This window comes from Rutilus rutilus, assembly GCF_951802725.1.
Source record: "Rutilus rutilus genome assembly, chromosome: 17".
Taxonomy (NCBI): domain Eukaryota; kingdom Metazoa; phylum Chordata; class Actinopteri; order Cypriniformes; family Leuciscidae; genus Rutilus; species Rutilus rutilus.
This window is the reverse complement of record NC_140230.1, coordinates 12,171,281-12,189,211: the sequence shown is the minus strand read 5'-3', so window position 1 is coordinate 12,189,211 and position 17,931 is coordinate 12,171,281. Positions and strand designations below refer to the sequence as shown.

The 17,931-nt window shown below is 38.5% G+C and overlaps 1 protein-coding gene across 1 annotated transcript in view; it reads right to left on the bottom strand.

Moving 5' to 3' along the window:
• ulk4 (unc-51 like kinase 4) overlaps positions 1-17,931 on the bottom strand; it is a 199,133-nt gene that overhangs the window by 49,678 nt on the left and 131,524 nt on the right. The window contains exons 32-33 of the mRNA XM_084435286.1: positions 14,027-14,132; positions 1,874-2,040 (exon numbers count right to left, since the gene is read on the bottom strand). Coding sequence (XP_084291412.1) covers positions 1,874-2,040; positions 14,027-14,132 — 273 coding nt within the window. The remainder of the gene's footprint in view (positions 1-1,873; positions 2,041-14,026; positions 14,133-17,931) is intronic.

The following is a 17,931-nucleotide window of genomic DNA, read 5'->3' as shown; positions in this document are numbered from 1 at the left end:
ATAATGGCCGCAGGGCCTTGTGTGCCATAAAACGACAATGCCCTTTAGAAACTCCTGTTAGGATTTGGCTGGAAATATTAGAATCTGCAATTGAGCCCATTGCCCTTTATGCCAATGGGATGTGGGGTCCACTTAAAAAAACTAGAATATGAAAATGGGACAAACGTCTAATTGTAAGCCGAATTATGTCAAATATCTAACCATTACACCAACACACAACAAATACAGCATGCAGGACAGAATTCAGAAAATATTCCATAATTACACTGTAAAAAAATATTGCAATTTTAACTTATAAAAAAAAAGGTAATTAGTCAATTATATTCCCAGCTGTGGAAAAGCTACTTCTCTTTACCACCAGTGCTATTATGGTGGTTGAAATGATATGTTAAAGGTACAAAACAGCTGTTGGATTTACTGGTTTGACACATTTTTATAGATTACAGATCTAAATTGTAAAATTTATGTTGTTCTGTAAATATGGTTACATTTTTACTGCATTTTTACAGAATCATTCTGGCAACCACAGCTGTTAAAGCTACACTGTGTAATTTTTTTAAGTTGATTCTTAGCAAAAAAACACTTTGTTCTTTCAAAATGATATGTGCTCATTAATGTGTAATTACTTCTACCAACTAATCAAGTATTCTCGTGAGCGTAGAATCTGCCATTTAGAATACATACGAGCGAGTCGCTTGAATGACAGAAGCCATGTTGCTCCTCCATCTTGAAAATATATTAGCCAAAGAGGGACATACCTGGAAATTCAAGCTTCGCCTTTCGCGTTTTTACACTCAGTGGCACCGTGACGAATGCAAGGGGGAGATTACTCGCGAATGCCGGTAGATTTGAAATAATACGGCCACCGTAGGAGTTAAAACGCCCGCGGAATGGGAGGGGCTAGAAAGTAATATTCAGTTGGTAGTCATATACAATTTCACCGCTAGATGGGAGAAAATCATACACAGTGTAGCTTTAAACAACAGGATAAAAAAAAAAAAAAAAAAGAAGTATAAAGATCTGCTATTCTGGATTCTTCTGATATCATATTAAAACCCTGCAATACTAAGAGGAAAGAACAACCCAAGCTTATTGGAAAACCGTGCCTGTGGTGACAAAATTCTGAAAATTCATGACACTTTCAAAGAGAAATGTCCAATTAGTGGCACTGCAAGTGCGTTCAGTTTTATCCGAAACAGATGAATGTGAATTTTGCAATGTTTTATTATGTTGTTTTATGTAGCATAGCAGTTTAAAAATAAAATGTCCAGTGAGTGGCACTAAAAGGTTAACGCTTTTAACCTTAAAATAACGTACCACCTACACTAAACCCTAAACATACCCGATAGTAGGGGATATACCGGTAGACACGGTCAACCGGTAGAGATATTAGACTATCGCCTCTATTGCGGTTACACTCACATGGCATTGCTGTGCTGCATGCGTGGTGGTCACGAAAGCTTATCGTCTACATAAGTTTTTAAGCATTGTGGTTTAAAAACAAGTGATTTTAGACTATTGAAGCACAATAGGCAGCGACCCAGAACTCATTTCGCTATATGGGTGGCTGTCTTGGAGACGCGCTCACGTGAAGCCGCTTTATTAGCCTTGAACAGTTAAATACACACACTTGTATGTCATAATGCCTGTCTTTGCAAGTATCCTAGTAAGTACAGTCATTTATGCCTTAAGTGAATGAAAATAGTTGAGAAAGGAAATGCATGTGTAACAGTATATTGGATCTGGGCAGCTCTTAAAGTGACAGCAGCCTAATTCATGCTGTCTGTCATTCATGTTAATCAAACAACAAAAAATGAAGTTTAATTACTTGTCATGCCAATAGATCTAAACTGAAATAGAGAGAGAATGTTACCTGAAGGGCCAGTCGGACTACAGATGAAAGGTTTTTGAGTAGGGAGTGGATGATGTCCAGCAGACACAGGAGAAGAGAAGAACAGCTCTTCATCCCTGAGTGCATTTCTCTCTCCAGATATACGCCAGCGACTTCCACAAAGACATTACTCACCACCTCAATTACACCTGAGAAGAGAGATAAACACAAACACAGTAGAGTCACTCTTCTATACATGCATCTGCTCTGACACATCTAGCATTAGATATCAGCAATTTAATTAAACAACTGTCTGTCACACAATACATTACACTTAATATACTAACTGTTTGAAGTAGTCATAGTAACATAAGTTAGCAGAGAGTATATCAATATTCTCAGTTTATGGTAAACATTCAAAACCATAAAAAATTACATATATAATCTGAAAATCTATTATTTCATGTTGGTGCATGTGGTATTTAAAATGTAGGGAGGAGAGAGTATTCTCGCTCTAGAAAGCATTAGATAAGCCGAAATTTCTCCAGTGTATTGAGTTATACATTTTTCTACATTTTCTCGCGTTATTTGCCCTGTTTAGTAAAATCTGGCCCTTTAAATGCATTTATTTGGAAATAAATAAATCTTTACACCAGGGCTGTAGAAATGTGACAGTCGATATGATTTAGGACAATGCAATGAGACAGACATGCCAACCCAATGAGACAGACATGCCAACACATAAAAAAGAGACTCAGACAAGTTGCAAAGGGAATGAGGTTAAAACACAGTTCACATACTATCTGTCCCAAGTCATAGTATGTCAAAAAGAAGGGAAGGTGTCATGACTGGACAGACAAAGGAAGATGAGAGGCAGATCTAATTGCAGCTTTTAACTTTATAAACCAAAATAAATCAAAGACAGTAATCTGCAAAGGGTGAGTATCAACGCAACAGCTTCACACAAAATGTGAAAAGACAATATCAAAACAAAGAACTGAACAAACTGAGGGCTTATAAACAGGATAATGACAAACTAAACAAGAAACAGGTATGCAACATAATTGGGAACCATAGCAACTAACTAATGATCAGACCAGAGGAAATGGGAAGAAAACACATGGAAACAAGGAATACATCATTTTTTCCAGTTTACAGAGCCTAGGTTTTGTTGCAAGACATTTCAGTGATATCTGTCAGGTAAAACAGATATTTTTGCATATATATATATATATATACTGTATATATATATATATATATATATATATATATACATACACACACACACACACACACTCACCTAAAGGATTATTAGGAACACCTGTTCAATTTCTCATTAATGCAATTATCTAATCAACCAATCACATGGCAGTTGCTTCAATGCATTTAGGGGTGTGGTCCTGGTCAAGACAATCTCCTGAACTCCAAACTGAATGTCAGAATGGGAAAGAAAGGTGATTTAAGCAATTTTGAGCGTGGCATGGTTGTTGGTGCCAGACGGTCTGAGTATTTCACAATCTGCTCAGTTACTGGGATTTTCACGCACAACCATTTCTAGGGTTTACAAAGAATGGTGTGACCATTGGTGATGACCAATGGTGTGACATCCAGTATGCGGCAGTCCTGCGGGAGAAAATGCCTTGTTGATGCTAGAGGTCAGAGGAGAATGGGCCGACTGATTCAAGCTGATAGAAGAGCAACTTTGACTGAAATAACCACTCGTTACAACCGAGGTATGCAGCAAAGCATTTGTGAAGCCACAACACGCACAACCTTGAGGCGGATGGGCTACAACAGCAGAAGACCCCACCGGGTACCACTCATCTCCACTACAAATAGGAAAAAGAGGCTACAATTTGCACGAGCTCACCAAAATTGGACAGTTGAAGACTGGAAAAATGTTGCCTGGTCTGATGAGTCTCGGTTTCTGTTGAGACATTCAGATGGTAGAGTCAGAATTTGGCGTAAACAGAATGAGAACATGGATCCATCATGCCTTGTTCCCACTGTGCAGGCTGGTGGTGGTGGTGTAATGGTGTGGGGGATGTTTTCTTGGCACACTTTAGGCCCCTTAGTGCCAACTGGGCATCGTTTAAATGCCACGGCCTACCTGAGCATTGTTTCTGACCATGTCCATCCCTTTATGACCACCATGTATCCATCCTCTGATGGCTACTTCTAGCAGGATAATGCACCATGTCACAAAGCTCGAATCATTTCAAATTGGTTTCTTGAACATGACAATGAGTTCACTGTACTAAAATGGCCCCCACAGTCACCAGATCTCAATAGAGCATCTTTGGGATGTGGTGGAACGGGAGCTTCGTGCCCTGGATGTGCATCCCACAAATCTCCATCAACTGCAAGATGCTATCCTATCAATATGGGCCAACATTTCTAAAGAATGCTTTCAGCACCTTGTTGAATCAATGCCACGTAGAATTAAGGCAGTTCTGAAGGCGAAAGGGGGTCAAACACAGTATTAGTATGGTGTTCCTAATAATCCTTTAGGTGAGTGTATATATATATATATTTTTTTTAAGTATGATTTATACTAAAGTAAGTGGGATTCAACGATACACAACAGAAACACACATGTACCAGATGATCAATACATTCAACCACACACAGAAGGACATGACTCTACACATACAGAGGAAAGCACAGCACTCCACACTAAATATAGAGGGGTACTATCAATTTACTGCATAGGTGCACCCTGGGGACTATAAACTCAACACAAAAAACACCAAAGGGTGAAGTGGCCACTTGGAACATAGACTATTTCCAGTGTATTGGGGATGGCATGTGAAAGCAAGTGTGTGTGTTAAGCTATCTTCCAGTCCCAGCAGTAATAATCAGGAGGAGTTGAGTAAGACCTGAGGCTATCACGCTGTTTATCTGAGATTAGTACTGCAGTTATCTGAGGTGAAGGACCCACGCATGAAATTCGCCGCTTGACAAATTATGCAAGATGAATACAGCGGCAATGCCATCAACAATACAAATCCACTGCTGAACGAAGAAAATACAGCCAAGGCTGTCACCTTTAATACAGGGAAAATACAGATGAAACTGGAACTGCAGCCTGGAACGTTAGCAATTTAGGTGAATTATCATAAATGCACACGGTGCAAAAATTACTTCTGAAATTTGTATGCAAATATATTGAACTGAAATGCATACATAGGTCTTAACAGAGCTGTGAGCAGTATTTCAGCGCTGTCTCAAACACAAAGAGCTACTTGCCAGACTCTGAATATTTATGCTTACAGCTGTACAGTTAAATTTATGTAACTTACTTTCTTTTGGTTCCAAATTCATTGCTATTACTTCCAGTAAAATGAGTCATGCAAATACGACTTTAGGATATGGATGTTTTTCCGCCTCCACGAGCAAAGCAAAAAACAAACAAGTCAGCAGTTCACGTTTTATGAGGAAATACCTCTTTCTCTCCTTCGTACGACAGTCAGAAAGCAGATATGTGCCACAAAAGCAAGGGAATATACCTGATGTTTATGGCACACGTTTATGTGTCAAAATGCCTCAGAGGCAATAGGACATCTGATTTCTTATAAAAATCAAATGCAGTATTGTCCTCCCAACACAAAGACCATTCCAAAAGTTTGGCAGCGTTGCTATCTTCTAAGATACCCAGTTTTAGCCAAATATTCAAGGCAGCATCACATATCACGGATAAGGCAATTCCAGAATGGACGGCGACCAGCTCAGAAAATGTGAGCATTCATTGATTTTAAGGAGGTAACTGGTTTATTTTGAGTCTCTTTGCTCTATTTTTTTTTTATCTTCCAGGTTTAATACACATTACGTTAACGTCACAGGATACGCTATAGTATGATGACGACTCATAATTATTCATGAGACTGCATGCCCTTATCAGTTCAGAAGACACTTCACTTAATTATTCACAACCACATGCTTTCTTATGACATACATTTCAAACTGGGAGATAAAGTTTCTAAAAAGGAGTTTTCACAGCGATGCCATAGAACATTCGGTTTCTCAAAAAACCTTTAGGTTAACAGTTCTTAAAGCAACCATTTTTTTCTGAGTGTTAAGAACATTTTAAACATCTAAAGAACCCTTTTCCACTATATATATTAATGGAATGGAAAGCTTCCATGTATGTTAAGTGTTCTTCATAGAACCATAGATGCCATACACCGTAGGTTGTAGGTGAGAGTCACACTGTGCTTGTTTTAGCTTTGTACGATTTTTTGTGGTATACATTGTGGTCTTACATAGATAGAGTCTACGAAACAAACATATCTACCTTACTTTTAATGTAGTGAGAGTGAGTAAGGTAACTTTTACCTTGAATGTGAGGCTTCCAGTGTCAGCCGCTTCACACTATTTAAGCTTTACAAAAACAGTCTGCTATGCATGCAGCTTGATATTGCCATCTGGAATCTATTATCATATTATTTGAATTATCACACTTGTTTGTAGCACAAATAATTCGATCATTTACTGCACTTTGTTATTCTTCCAGTTATTTACTCAAGGTGGCTAATGAATCAGAAGCATCATAAATTCACAATGGCTTCCTTCTGCATCAAAAAATAAGGTTGATATAAACACTGCAAAATAAGTCTCAAAAAGAGGCTGTGCATTCATGTGTGCATTAAATCATAGCTGTCACATGATATGTGTATTTGTGTACTGTACTGTGAGCTTACAAAACCATGTATAAAACATGTTTATTTTGTTGCATGCAATGGCGAATTACAGTGTGCATTTGTGGGAACCTTTGATGCTTTTAACTCAGACAGAGAAATAAAATTGACTGGATCAGAAGCCTTGTGCTCTGTCAAAAAAAAAAAAAAAAGAAAAAAAAAAGGCTCTTAATAAATATCATCGGATAGTTATGCTTAAAAAAAATATTTATATAAATGTATTTTACATGAAAGGGATAGTCCACCCAAAAATGAAAATTCTGTCATTAGTTCCAAACCTGTATGCCTTTCTTTCTTCTGCAGAACACAAAAGAAGATATTTTGAAGAATATTGTCAACTAAACAATTTTGCCAATGAAATTTCAGTTCCCATTTCTCCCATCGCATGAACAACAAATTCAACAGATGTAAATGGGAACAAAACTATTTGGTGAACTACATTCTTCAAAATATCTTACTTTGAGGTCAGCAGAAAATAGAAATTGATTATCCCTTTAAATAGCTTCGGTGTTGCCTGCTACGTTTTATTGGTAGCGTATAGTGTCAATTTCAAATAGGTTATAAGGTTTCATAAGGTTATCTTGACTAGTTAAACTACTTTAAATTTTGAGTAACCAAGCAAGCTCTCAAAGTAGTTTCCAGGAACACTGAACTCTGTTGTGTCTTCCTGTCACGAACTGTTGTGGTAGTTCACGCAAGGAAGACAACGAGGATCAAATATAAACTTATTTAATGAACATGAAGAGAATACATAGATGAAGGCATATAGCCCATAACAAACTACTCACACAGAGAGATGAGAACCGACAATGAACTGAATGAGACGGGCTGTTTCTCAATACGTGTTCTTGTCTGTACTTGTGTTCTTGTGAAATGTCATCAGTCGCTGCCCAAGTACTGTTGCAATTCACATCTAGCCAAATCTAGTTCAAATCCCCGGATGTGTTCTTGATCCGCCCCTTTTATCGGTTGTGCATCGAGAGGTGACTTGTGCGGACTTGAGACAGCCAGGTATCCCAGAATGCATCTCACACCAACCAGCAAGTGTCAATAGCAGAGGAGAAAACCAGCGTAACTTAAAAATACTACTGTTATTGTGTCATGAAATGTAGTTTTAGGAGTTTTTCAGGCGAGAATGTAGTTGTTTAAAGCTCAAATCTGTGGTGTATGTAGAAAGATGGTGCTTACTTGAAAATTTAATCTGACATTTTCTGAGTTGTGAGATCCAGGCGATCACAGGGCACTCAGAACTTTGCTTACTTGGTATTGAGAAACAACCAGGGAGTATAAATACACAGGGAAACTTAATGACAGACAGCTTAACGTAATTAGTAACCCAGGAGACTAACTTAAAGGGTTAGTTCACCCAAAAATGAAAATTACTCACCCTCATGTTGTTCCAACCCCGTAAGACTTTCGTTCATCTTCGAAACACAAATTAAGATATTTTTGATGAAATCTGAGAGCTGGATCACTCCTCCATAGGCTTCTATGGGATCGAAACTTGCAAACCCCAAAAGTTAGTAAAGACATCGTGAAAATAGTCCAAGTGACTACAGTGGCTCAACCATAAGTTTATTAAGCGACAAGAATACTTTTTGTGTACAAAAAGTTGAATAAAGTCATTATTTTTGTTATGTTTTTGCGCGCAAAAAGTATTCTCGTCGCTTGATAAACTTATGGTTGAGCCACTGTAGTCACTTGGACTATTTTAACGATGTCTTTACTAACTTTTCTGGGCCGGCAAGTATTCGATCCCATAGAAGCCTATGGAGGAGTGATCCAGCTCTCAGATTTCATCAAAAATATCTTCATTTGTGTTCTGAAGATGAACGAAGGTCTTACAGGGTTGGAACAACATGAGTAATTACTGACAGAATTTTCATTTTTGGGTGTACTATCCCTTTAAGACAAAACTAAACTGAAGCACACCGGAATGAAATGAACACAAAACACAACATAATCCTGACACTTCCATAGTCTGGTTTTCTTCTTCTTGCTTTTTCCTTCTCCGTCTGTTATCTTTCAACCCGACAAATCACACCAATTATAAAACTCATCTCGTCTTTCTCACTCTTTCCTCGTCTCAATCAACCCTCAACCCCCGGCGCAGCTCTCTTCATTTTCCTCACATTTTCTTGTTCTTTCTTCATCTCTCTCTAACTCCCTCCTCCACTTCTTGTATCTGCGTCTCGTGCCCATGCTCTATTGCTCGCACCTAAAAGAACCAATTACGGTGCCATACCACCCCCCCCCCCCTCCTCCTCCTTTCTAGAGCGGAGCAGGACCGAGGTGGCTGGCATTAGCAAGATAGCGCTAATTGTAGGGGTTATATTTAGTGCTGGGTCAGAGCTTTCCGAGAGGAGGAGTGCTGATAACAATGGTGGCTGCATGAGATGGCTTGTAGATGACCCTGTGCTGTAAAAAAAACAAAAAAAAAACAGGTGTGGAGGGCAGGGTTTGTTGCGTCTGATCCCAGCCTGCAGCAGCCTGGTTCGCTTAGACACAAGAAGAGGTCCATGAGGGGTTGTTGTGATATGGGGAAGCATGCTGTGCATAGATCTACCAGAAAAAAAGCCATTACAGGCCTGTACTTATCTGGAAGGCTTGGGTTGTGTGTGCGTATGTGAGTGCTTACGGTCAGCCTCACTGCAGGTGACAGATAGGAACTAACCTGTGAAAAAAAGAATATGCACCTTCCCCCATAACAAAACTCATCAAGGGCTGACGTTTTGCATGGCAGACTTCATTCCTTAAGTTATTAATGGCTTAGCATGAAACCGATCTGAATGGTCAACTTGTACTTTACAGGTACACGAAAACTATCATTTAAAGCAGAGGTCCCCAACCCCCGGGCCGCGGACCGGTACCAGTCCGTGGGACATTTGGTACCGGGCCTCACAGAAAGAATATATAACTTAACGTATTTTCCGGACTATAAATCGCTCCGGAGTATATGTCGCATCAGTAAAAAAATGCGTCATGAAGAAGAAAAAACATAATATAGCCTAAGTCGCACTGGACTATAACTCGCATTAATTTAGAAATGTAGCCTATTTCACAAAAATAAAAATAAAAATAATAATAATAATAAATGTTCGGATGGGACAGTTCACCCTTACGGACAAGAGCGCTCTGAAAGCGGCACAAAAAGACTGCTTTAAAACTTTCACAGAGACCTCAGACAGAAAGCAAAAAGCCTGTCTTTAAATTGTATTTCGTTTTGTATTAATTGTATCTTAATTTTAATCAATGTTTCATCACCCAATTGCCTGGATTTAATAAGAAGTAAATATAATAGAAAATATTTAATCAGGACACGGAGGCGCGGGTGCGTGAACTGGAGCTGATCTCATAAATTAACCGAAATTCAGCGTATAAGGTAGCCTACTTGCCTCACAGACCTGAGACATAGAAAGATTGAAATGTCTAATTTTAAGCAGAACAATTCAAAACAAAAGAAAACTGACTGTTCTCTGCTTATGTAATTCGTATGAAATGTGCATTTCTCTCTGGCGCGTTCACTAGGCATACTGCGAAGATCGAGTCAGCATTGTCAACTTCATCTTTGCACAGAAAACACTTGTTTATTATTAAACAATTAAAATGTCTCCTGCTATATTTTACATATTCATAATCATTAATTTTGGTTCTTAAAATCGGTTCTGTGACAAAGCTGTGACAGCTTTTAGGTGCTTTATTGGCAGCGCCACCCTTACATCGCATCAGCACCGTAAACATGGAGTGTTTTGTTTGTGTTCAGGCTTTCTCAGTTGTCTTTAGACGCGATATTACGAGTACCCTGCTAATAAAATTGCAAGTAAGCCTACACATTGGATTCACGTTTATTATTATATTTAATTCTTTTTTATATTTTTTTTATATTTTGTTGTATTTATCCGCCGCACCTTAAAGGTCGGTCCGTGAAAATATTGTCTGATATTAAACCGGTCCGTGACGCAAAAAAGGTTGGGGACCGCTGATTTAAAGTACATAAATGTCAAATTTTCGTGTTTGCTATATTAGTATAATATTAGTATATTGCTTTTTCTGGCAAGGGGGCGTGGTTTAGCATTTGCTACAGATGGAGAGACGTGTGGTAAGGGACGCTCCTCCGGTTTACAAGATCTAACTGGTGTTATCATTTTGCAGTGAGTCAAGAGACAAGATAAAAAGCCTGTGATGTCTGGCTGCAGAGAGAGAGAGAGAGAGAACCTGCCACGCTCTCGCTGGACTGAGTTGAAACTGCTGATGAGCAAGTGCTTTGAGTTGATGTTGGAAAGTTTATTTTGTGAATTAAGTTCGGACCCTGACTCCTCCTTTCCCTGAACCAATGAAAATGATATTGTCACACTTCCTTAAGATATTATTCCTGAATATGTATTATTTACATATTTAAATAGACTAATTATTTTATTGCATTATATAAGGCACTTCAACAGAATTTGACCAGACAAAATAAAATGCATGACTTAATTAATTCTGTTTACAATTTTGAACTCTGCTCATTAGATAAAAAAATTTAAATTACATTTTATAACTACAGGTTATTCTACAGCATGCTTACAACCAGCGCTTGACATTAACATCCGCCAAACCAAACACCAAAGAGTGTAATGTAGTCACTCACACAAGCCGCTTTGGCGGGTTGAATTTTATAATTTATAAATTTTTCAATTGTAGTCTTTTAAAAAGGCTACACATCGATACTGAAATATCTGAAACGCTTCAAATACTCATTTTCCGCAGAGTAGATACATGATACCAGCTGCGCCTTTTCTCTCTCTCATCTCTCTGACAAACAAACTGGCCTCCCCTCACTCACTCGTTTCTTTTGCTCCGGATAAATATAGTTGTTGTTACAGGGCTTGAATTTCGACGTGCGATTGCACATATTGTGCACAATTTTACTTATTCCCACAGATTTTCTGCTCACACCCAAAGTGCACACACATAAAACCACCTCTCAGTACTAAATTGAGTTCTTTTCCGCAGCGTATTGCGCTTAAACACTCAAATACACACAAAATAATGTCAAAATGTCAGTCTTGGCGAATATTCAAGTAAACACAGTCAGTTATGTTTTTAATGAACATTAACAGTTGAGAAAGAAAACACAAGTGTAACAGTAATGTATCCGTGCATCCGGTCTTAAAGTGACAGCAGCAAATTATGAGATAATATAAAAAATATCTATATTACTGTTTTTTCCCATTGTATCGATGTCAAAATTTTGGCCAGTGAAAATGTTGAGTGGCTAGTAACTTTGGAAAACCACTTGCCACAGTGGCTGGTGAGCAAAAAAAATACAGTCAAGCCCTGCTAATAACCTATTAGTTTAGTCCTGACTTAAGAACAAATTGTGCAACCAAATTATGTACAAACTAAATAGTTACAAACTAAATAAAAGTTACTTGGCAAATTTGGTGCGATAAACATTTTATTTGAATGAATGTTGCTAATGTGTCTGTTCAGAAAAACATGACCATTTGCATGCCTTCAATGCAACATACACACATTATATATATATATATGATTCACCGTCAGGATGTTCACTAAGGGGCTGTTTACACCTGGCCACTTCATGCATTTTCTCAGATCGGATAGCTATCTGATTTATCAAAACGATTCCATTTACACCTGGTCACATAAATGTGTTTTCGCGAAAGGGATATAAATCCAATCTTCAATTCCCATGATATAAGCAGATTTAATGAGGTTCAAGTCACCGAAAGCAACAGATATGAGCTGTATTTTATTGCTCATCAGCTAATTTCAAAATCAAAGTCCTGCAAAGACCAGCACTGGTAAGATCATTTCGTTTCTTTACTTTTAATTAAGCTGATTGTGTGTTAAGCGTCTGCGACTTACTTTCACTTTGATTTGCGATAGTTTGCACGTTGGCTTGATGAATAGATGCTCAGCTGCGGCGATGCGTGTTGCAGTAGCGTCATAATATCTGTCTATAAAATGACATATAGCCTATAATACGCTCATATGTTTCTTTTTTAGCATTGTTGGGAGGAGAAAAATTTACATATGTGGTTTAAAAAAACCAGATGCATTTACACTTGCCCAGTTTCGTCTGTAATACAGCCCAGACCACCTCCTGAAGTGGTTTGAGCGATCGGATTTAAATCCGTCTCAAAAGCGTTTCGGAGGGCATCTGCACCTGGTCTTTTCACGATCAGACAGCTATCCGATCACAGAAAACGCATGAAGTGGCCAGGTGTAAACAGCCCCTAACAGTATATCGCTGTTCACATATTTCAAACTTCTTTTTACTTCCAAGTAAAAAAGTATAAAAGAAAAGAACTTCGTCATAAGTATATCAGGACCTTTAAAACATACAAATTGCCACAAAGACCTGCACTTGTGGCAAAAAGTTTCTAAGTAGCAGCTATGAGATCCAAATTTTCAAAATATTCGCAATATGATTTTTGGACCAAATCCTGAAGTTATAGTCCGAATTATAACCATAAAATCTGATTTGGTTGAAAATAATTGTATTAAAGGAACAACAAGGATGAAGAACCGGTGACATGTTTTGCTTGGTAAACTCATGGTCACCCGTCCCAGCTACAGCTCTCTTTCTGAGGTGAGTGCTAAGAACGTGTTACTTAACGTAGTCAACGTGAATCTCACCTTCTCTAGAACCACATGTAACTGTGAACCGACACACTTTTTTTTTACCAAGGTGCCCCCTCTTCAAACCATGTTGAATGTGAAGTGTGTGTGTGAATCTGACTCATCTCCTTTTGAAAAAACACAAACACGACACACACAAACACACACCCCCGCACACTTTAGTGTCCATCTCGCCTTAGCGTGCGGCGAAGACAGGCATGCGGGTCCAAAACTGTCAACATAAGTAAGGCTATAGGAATCCATTACTCAATAATTCAGCACAGGGAGCTGAAAGCGTCAGGGTGAGACTGGGCATTCACACGGCAGGCTGGGGGGAATAAAAAAAAAAGAAAAAAGAAAGAAAAAAACAGCCTTGCATGGTCATGAACAGAGAGACAACACACAGCAACTTGTGCAGATGAGAGAATGAGTAGAGGCTAGATAGCACCAGATGAAAACAGAAAGAGAGAGGCGGCTTTTTAAGATGCCCAAGCCTGGACGGTGGGTGATATGAGGGCTAGAGGGGTGGGACACTAAGTAGATGTGGGCTACAGGGCCACCACACAAGAGTCCATGCTGATAAAAGCAGCAGTATCTGGTGAAAGCCCTTTAAAAAGGCAGCTGAACACCCTCCCCCTCCATCAGAGTCACACGCGAGAGTCAGACAGCGAGATGAGAGCAATAAGGGTCTGGTAATGGAATGAAAACACTCCAAAACAAAACAAGGGCAGCTCTCTGAATGCAGGCCCTTTTCATGTGTGTGGCAGTGTCTGGGTGAAAAGACTGTGTGGGTTTGTGCTTTCTGGTTCAGAGAAGGCTAGAAACCGCAGGGCCGATATATCAAAGCAAGTGACGTTCAGATGCACTGCACCTTGCTGGTAGAACGGTCGGAGGTCCGTGCCCTTCTGTCCAATCAAATTGCTGAGGAGAGCCATGGCGTTCTGCATCATGCCGCCAACTGTGTTATTCTGATGCTCCTAAAAAAAGAGAACATCTTATTAAAATCTCCAAATATCTGAAAAAAAAAAAACATTTTTGTTATAAAATGTTACAATCAGTTTGGATGAAGACGTTTTGAATGAATCAAAGCTCTGTGTAAATTAGTGGAATTAACTGTGACCACGTATAACCTGAATTCTACACAGTTTGAATTGTTTATTAGTGGATCTTGCTGGATCTTTCTAGATACATCATTATGCGACAGGAAGCTCGTGCTCCAGGCTGCCATTAGTGTGCAATTACAGGCAATAATGCTGTAAATAATGTTCAGATTCTTGCACAGACCGATCGTTTCTCTACATAAGACCTTAGTTAATGTATCGTTAGGAGCCATGGGTATTAATTTTGTTGTCACTGTATGTGTTTTAGTGACAGTAGCCATTGACTTGCATTATACAAAATCACCAAGAACCACGGTCTCAGCTAAAAATCCTCTTTACTGTTCAACTGAAGAAAAAAAAGTCACCTACATCTTGGATGACCTGAGGGTGAGTAAATTAACAGCAAATTTTCATTTTTGGGTGAACTATTAAAAATGACATGATATTTTTGAGTTTATTTGTTTTAATACAAAAGAAGTACCAGAGGGTACATATTAGCTAACTAGCTTGGAGTGAAAAAAGTTTTAGAGCCACTGTTTTAAATGATCAGGCTGGGTGGATGACACAGTAAATACGGCAACAGCAACAACAACAACAAAAATCCATAGATTCACATTGAAGAAGGAATCATATATTGACCTGAATGACATATGACTTGGGGGGCAATGAAGGGTGTTATGGAATACAAAGTACAGTATTTAGTGACTGTAATCTAATTATACTGTATTTTTAAGTCTAAAAGGTTACAGACACTGACCATTAATTACATTCCAAGTACTAATTAGGCCTACATATTAAATGGGTTACACACATTATGAAAGTATTATTTTATAAAATTCATTTAAAACATGAATTACGACCATACATCTCTAGTGCGACAGAGGAATGCAAGGTTAAGTGCAATATGCTGAGTGGAAATTTTTTAAAGTTTTCTGTGAAATGCAAGTTCTTCATTAAAGAACGTTCAACCACTGTAAGCTCAACAGTGATCTGGAATTTATCATAGAATGAGACTCACAATGCTGAGGTACACAAGCAGACGTATCTGCACACATACACTGGTTTCAAAAACAAGCAATTTGCCCTCTGGTTTGAAAGTGTTTAGGTTTTAGAAAGTAACATGAAAGTAATTTGAAATCTGATCATATTTTCAATAATGTAATGAGTAACAATTTGTATTATTATTAATAATAATAATGATATATAATAAAAAAAATATTATTAAATATGATTATATTTCTAAAATACTAATATCATTAATGCTATTTTAAAAATGTGTTTTAAAGTATTTAGTGATCAGTAATGTAATCAGATTACTTTTATCAAAAGGCATCTTTACACAGATGATGTAAGGCGGCTCTGTGCCTGCTCAAAATTCGGTGAAATAATAATGCATAAAAGCCAGACTAAATTATGCCCACCTTAGCCCCAAAAAGTATACTATTTAAATACATTTATGTCACCTCTGAGCAGCATTAAACAGTCTGTGTACAGACACCTACAGTAAACACCAGTTTCAGAGGCACCTCTGTGCCAACTATTTATTCTAGTTTTATTTACTTATCTCTCATTGGTTACTTGTATTGCTGTTGCCACCATTTTGTAAACAAAATAAGCCACTCAAGACTATGCAGTACAATGATTTTAGCATAGTTAGTAATTTTGCCATTTAATTCCCAAAACCATGATCAAATCACTGAAACATAAGCCTTGCTAATCGCTTTAATGCAAGACTATATAGCACTTCCAATGAGGCAAAAAATGTCTGCTATAAAACCAGCAATAGGAAAAAGTGCTTCCACTCTTGTGTAAGCGTCTGCTATTTTCAGGAGTGGAGAGTGAATCTAACCAGAGAGGGCAGAGGTGCTGCCAGATAGAGAGAGACAAGGCTCTGCCCTTCTCATCTCTCCCCCAGGGTGGACACCCGAGGCTGGGTGAGGCCAACAGGGGGAGCTGGCTAAGGCCGGAGGTGTAGGGACGGTGTTGTCTAGGTCTTTCCACTCTAGGGTCAAAGACACTGTCTAATCCTACAGCGAGCTCAGGTCCAGGGGCCGATTAAAAACATGATAAACAGACAAAGAAGAGCAGAAAGAAGGCAGAAGAAGGAGGGGAAAAATCGATGGGGGTTTTAATTAGAGGTCTGAGCGAGGCTTGGGAGGGAAAGAGAGAGCGAGAAAGGGAGATAAAGAGAGAGAAAGAGGGGTCTGGCCAACTCTACTGGCTGACAGAAAGCTAGAGAAGGGTATGTCTGTCTCAGGGGAATCTCCGAGCCTCTCCACAGGCTGTGCAAGAATTTTCAAGGCCTGGAATCATTACTTTTTCCACTTTATTTCCGCACGGAGCCTCGGGAGAGGAGTGGAGGGGTCGTGCATTCATCAGGAACCTTCAGTCCATACATAAATATAGTACACACACACACTGCAGGAGAGACAATGAGGAAACGTTTAATATTGGGAGTGTGCTGAAAATAGCCTGTTTAACAAAACCAGTTCATCTTGATGTCACAGGACATGAAATATCTTAAACTGTGTTCCGAAGATGAACGGAGGTCTTCCGGGCTTGGAACGACATGAGGGTGAGTCATTAATGACATCATTTTCATTTTTGGGTGAACTAACCCTTTAAGCTTGATTCATAATATAATGAACTTTGCACTGTTATTGAACCAAACTGGATCAACACTGAACTGACTTAAGCTGAATAATGAGACCATTATCTTCTGTAAACCTTCTTTAATGTTAAACTGAGTTTGCTTCATAATTAATGAACTTTAATAAAACTTTAAATAAAATCAACATTGAACTAATTGAGCTGAATAATAAACTAGGTCTATCCGCTAATAGTCGAGTAAATGTTAGTCGATGAGAAAATGCTTCGTCAACCAAACTGTAATTGCTTAGTCACAAGAGAAAAAAACAAACAAACACAGGAAGTGGCGAAGTCAAGCAGTCCGTGGGGGACCGATCATAACGGCTGGTTCTTGTGGTAATTACAGTATGTCGGGCTGGAAATCCAAATGTTTGCACATCATTTATCGACCTCAAACATGGCTTATCATTTGAAACATGTAAGTAGCAGCCTAACGTTAGCCGACACATGGCCTCTCGCTCTAACATTATCATTAACCTAGATAAATGTGCACTATTATTAGACGCATACCCAAGTGTTTGTGTGGAAGATAAATTAGTACAGCACTACATGACGTTTAACTTAACTTGCATTTCTCTCTATAGGTGCATCCACTATACTGCGGAGATGACAGTCAGAGTCGTCAACTTCATCTTTGCAGCTGACACTGATAATTGAGTAGTTTATTGGTGAATTATTTATGGCTCCACGATTAATCGTAATAAAACCGCACGCGATTTGGCAAAGGCTGCGATTATTTTATGCGTAGTTTGTCAGTGCAGTGCGGCTGATCGGTAGTAAATGCTGAGCATTTGGCTAAATATATGCACTGTGCACCAAGTTAATTTTTTTAGACAACTAATGAGTTTTTGGACATTGAATTGCTTTTTCTGAGGTAAATGTAAAGTTATATGACATTGTTTACAAGAGGATACTTGCAGAACAATAGGCTACATATTAAGTGTCTGCATAATCTTGGCTACTTGACAAACCACAATAATTCATAATGCAAACTCTAAATCAACATGCACTAATGCTACATTTTCTA